Source organism: Lichtheimia ornata (genome assembly GCF_029851405.1).
Source record: "Lichtheimia ornata isolate CBS 291.66 chromosome Unknown scaffold00354, whole genome shotgun sequence".
In the NCBI taxonomy this organism is placed as follows: domain Eukaryota; kingdom Fungi; phylum Mucoromycota; class Mucoromycetes; order Mucorales; family Lichtheimiaceae; genus Lichtheimia; species Lichtheimia ornata.
The window spans coordinates 1-2,875 of NW_026695673.1; the positions used below are offsets into that span (position 1 = coordinate 1).

The 2,875-nt window shown below is 43.8% G+C and overlaps 2 protein-coding genes across 2 annotated transcripts; both read right to left on the reverse strand.

The window, feature by feature from the left end:
- Window positions 1–123: 123 nt before the first annotated feature.
- O0I10_013235 (uncharacterized protein) lies at window positions 124–792 on the reverse strand (the record flags this gene model as incomplete). Its single annotated transcript, XM_058493039.1, has 6 exons — window positions 124–130; window positions 186–299; window positions 359–395; window positions 467–572; window positions 622–724; window positions 779–792. 6 exons carry the CDS (start codon window positions 790–792, stop codon window positions 124–126), a joined length of 381 nt encoding a protein of 126 aa, XP_058336194.1.
- A 23-nt stretch (window positions 793–815) lies between these two features.
- Window positions 816–1,751, reverse strand: O0I10_013236 (uncharacterized protein; the record flags this gene model as incomplete). Its single annotated transcript, XM_058493040.1, has 7 exons — window positions 816–855; window positions 908–997; window positions 1,052–1,103; window positions 1,162–1,232; window positions 1,329–1,342; window positions 1,401–1,496; window positions 1,572–1,751. 7 exons carry the CDS (start codon window positions 1,749–1,751, stop codon window positions 816–818), a joined length of 543 nt encoding a protein of 180 aa, XP_058336195.1.
- Window positions 1,752–2,875: the final 1,124 nt, after the last annotated feature.

The window sequence follows — 2,875 nt, forward strand, 5'->3', positions numbered from 1 at the left end:
ATGGTTGCAAGCCGCATTGGAATGGTGGAGAATCATCACCTGTCTCGGGCTGTAACCTCGTCTTTTGACCCTTGATCCGCTGTAGGCCATAGATGATCCGATTCACAGGGATCATGCTCACATTCAAAAGCTATCCAAACTTCTGTTAGCTCATAAGCATTCCCTGATGTATTAATTGCTCTCACCTCGACATGACCATCCACTTCCTTTTTGGCCTTTCATAATCGGAAAGCTCACCCATAATAGTTGAAATCGTCTGCTCAAGAAGCTCAGGGTCATGTTTGGCCTCAATCCTTGTCCTTGATGTTTTGTGAGCATTCATGATAAAAGAGAGGACGTGTGTTCATTGATTCCTTACCCAAAGTCACATGATGCATGTATCAATTGAGAATTGTCTTTGACGAGCAGTAGCTGATAAGTTGAAGCCTCGTGACGAATGACACGGATATGCATTATATCTTGCAACGTATGCCGCCGGTCGATTTCAGCAATGTTGTCTGGTTCTTGTTGACCGGTATAAGGGATTCGATAGAATGGACTTGGTTTTTCAGGCTGACCAACAAGGATCGTTCCTAAAGCAATATAAGTATAGATCCAACGCTCTAATGATCATCCACTTACAAAAGCCAAGCAAGATGCAGGTACAGGAGCTGAAATAAGGAATTCCTTAAAGATCAAGCGACCATCGCTGGTTTCAAGCAATAATTGCACTCTTTCGTAATGCCTATTTCAGACATGAGATGACGAATGTAACCGACACCTCTTTTTGCCACCTTACCCAAGCACAACCATAGCGTCGTAAACTGCATCGTTGATCAAATGTAAAAGATAAATAGCAGAAATAATAGGTTCTTCCTAAGGTAAAGCGTTAAGATGATGGATTTTGATCGTATAACCGTATACTCACAGGTAAAGTTGCAGATTGGTATCTTGTCCTTGTGCCGTGCTGCCTGACAAGTCACCATTCTCATGTCCAAAGAGCAATGTAAGGCGATCTCTGTGCAAACTTCCTTGTAAGTTTTCGCGTTCAATTGAAAGGTGCCATACTCACTTTGATAGATCGAGATGCTTCAAGAATGACTCTGGCGGTTGAGTGGGATCAACTATTTGTTACGTAGTGAGGAAGAGTAGCTTTGGCTAATTTCTCCATGTCAAACTTACCGAGAATCCATGTTGTTACACATGAGCGTGCTTTATGCAAATCCGCTATATATCGGTATTGGATGATCGAGCTATACAAACCAATGTTAATGCATGAATGAATGACCCTATCTCTTGTATATCGCTTACATGCTTATACATTTGCTCAAAGTGTTGTATCCTTGGACGCTTCGCAGCATGACTACATGGTGATATGAGCCAAGAGGATAATGTGGATTGCTCCATCAATGACACTTTACTCGTATGGCTCGCAGGTCACCCGTATCCACCACACAACACTCGGTTTGGCACACGTAAATCTGTTCCATTGGTGTTGGCAATGTCCATTCGCCTAGCTGTTAGGGTGGGTTTGGTGGGGAGGTTGAGTGAGCAATCGTAAAGACAAGATCGTAAGCTGTGCTAGTGCCGACCTGAGGAATGTCACTGTTGTCATTGGCAACTGCAAAGACTTTAATATTGGAGGAGTCGTCTGCAATAAAGAGCTTGGGGATGCCATGGCGACATGCGACGCGTGCAGTGCAAAGAATGGTTGGATTGTGAACAGTGTCGAGATCAAGGTGGGATACAGTGTGGACCGGGATAAGCTGCATTTTGAAGAAAGAAAGGTTGACACCAGGGCATTGAATCGCCCAAAATGGCTACGTATGGCAACCCACCGCATATGAACAAAGAACATAATTGTCCTGATCCAGCCCATCATTCCCATCCTCCTTCAACTTTCCTCAAACAAAGAAGTATCATCCAAAATCAGAAAAATCAATGTAATGATTACTTCATGAACCGCCAGCTAATAGCTCATTGAACCCATTCACCATTGTTGCCCAATCAAATGCATATGAACGATTCTCCTGCTCCAGCCCAGCATGCCCATCCTTCAACTTTCTTGATCCGGGGGGATTTGATTGAAAAACGCTCAAACACAGAAGTATCATCCAACATCACAAAAATCATTTTGCAAAGTTATTTGTCAACTGCCAGCTAATAGCCCATTCCTCCCATTCTCCATTGTTGCCCAAAACAATGCATGTGAACAATTGTCTTGCTCCAGCCCATCGTCTCTATCCTTCAAGTTTCTTGATCTGGGGGAATGTGATTGAACAACGCTCAAGCACATGTGTGTCATCCAAGCAACAGAAAAATCTACTTAATTTCCAGGTCTTCCGCTCCCAACGTATTTGCCTCTTCTTCCCATTCAAGTATACAACTATCAACTGCGAACGATTACTCTGCTTCAACCCATCATGTCAATCCTACAACTCTCTTGATCCGATTGTCTTTGACTCAATGGCAGGTCCATGGCGTGTACACAGCCTTGTTCTTGTCACCCTGCTACAACACGCGACTCTCTTGACACAACACACGCTTCTCTGCCACAACCAATCGTAACAGCGTCCATTGCAGCAGTTGCTACAAGCGTCGTCTTTAACAACCTTGTCATTCTATACAACACACGCTCTCTTGTAGTACAATCCTCTGCCACAACCAAACACGACACCAGCTGCTATTACGAAGGTCTCGACTCGATTGTCTCAAGTTACTTGCAGCATCCTACAGCCTTTTTCCAAGTGTTCAGCAGATAGAAGCAGCTTTATTTACGTATAGCAACATGTTTCAATACAGACGATGTGTATCCGGATATTGTTTGGTACATTGGCATGAAAGGGAGCTTCATCTGGTTAAGCAGCGAGGGAAATGGCCAAGTATGGGATGGAAA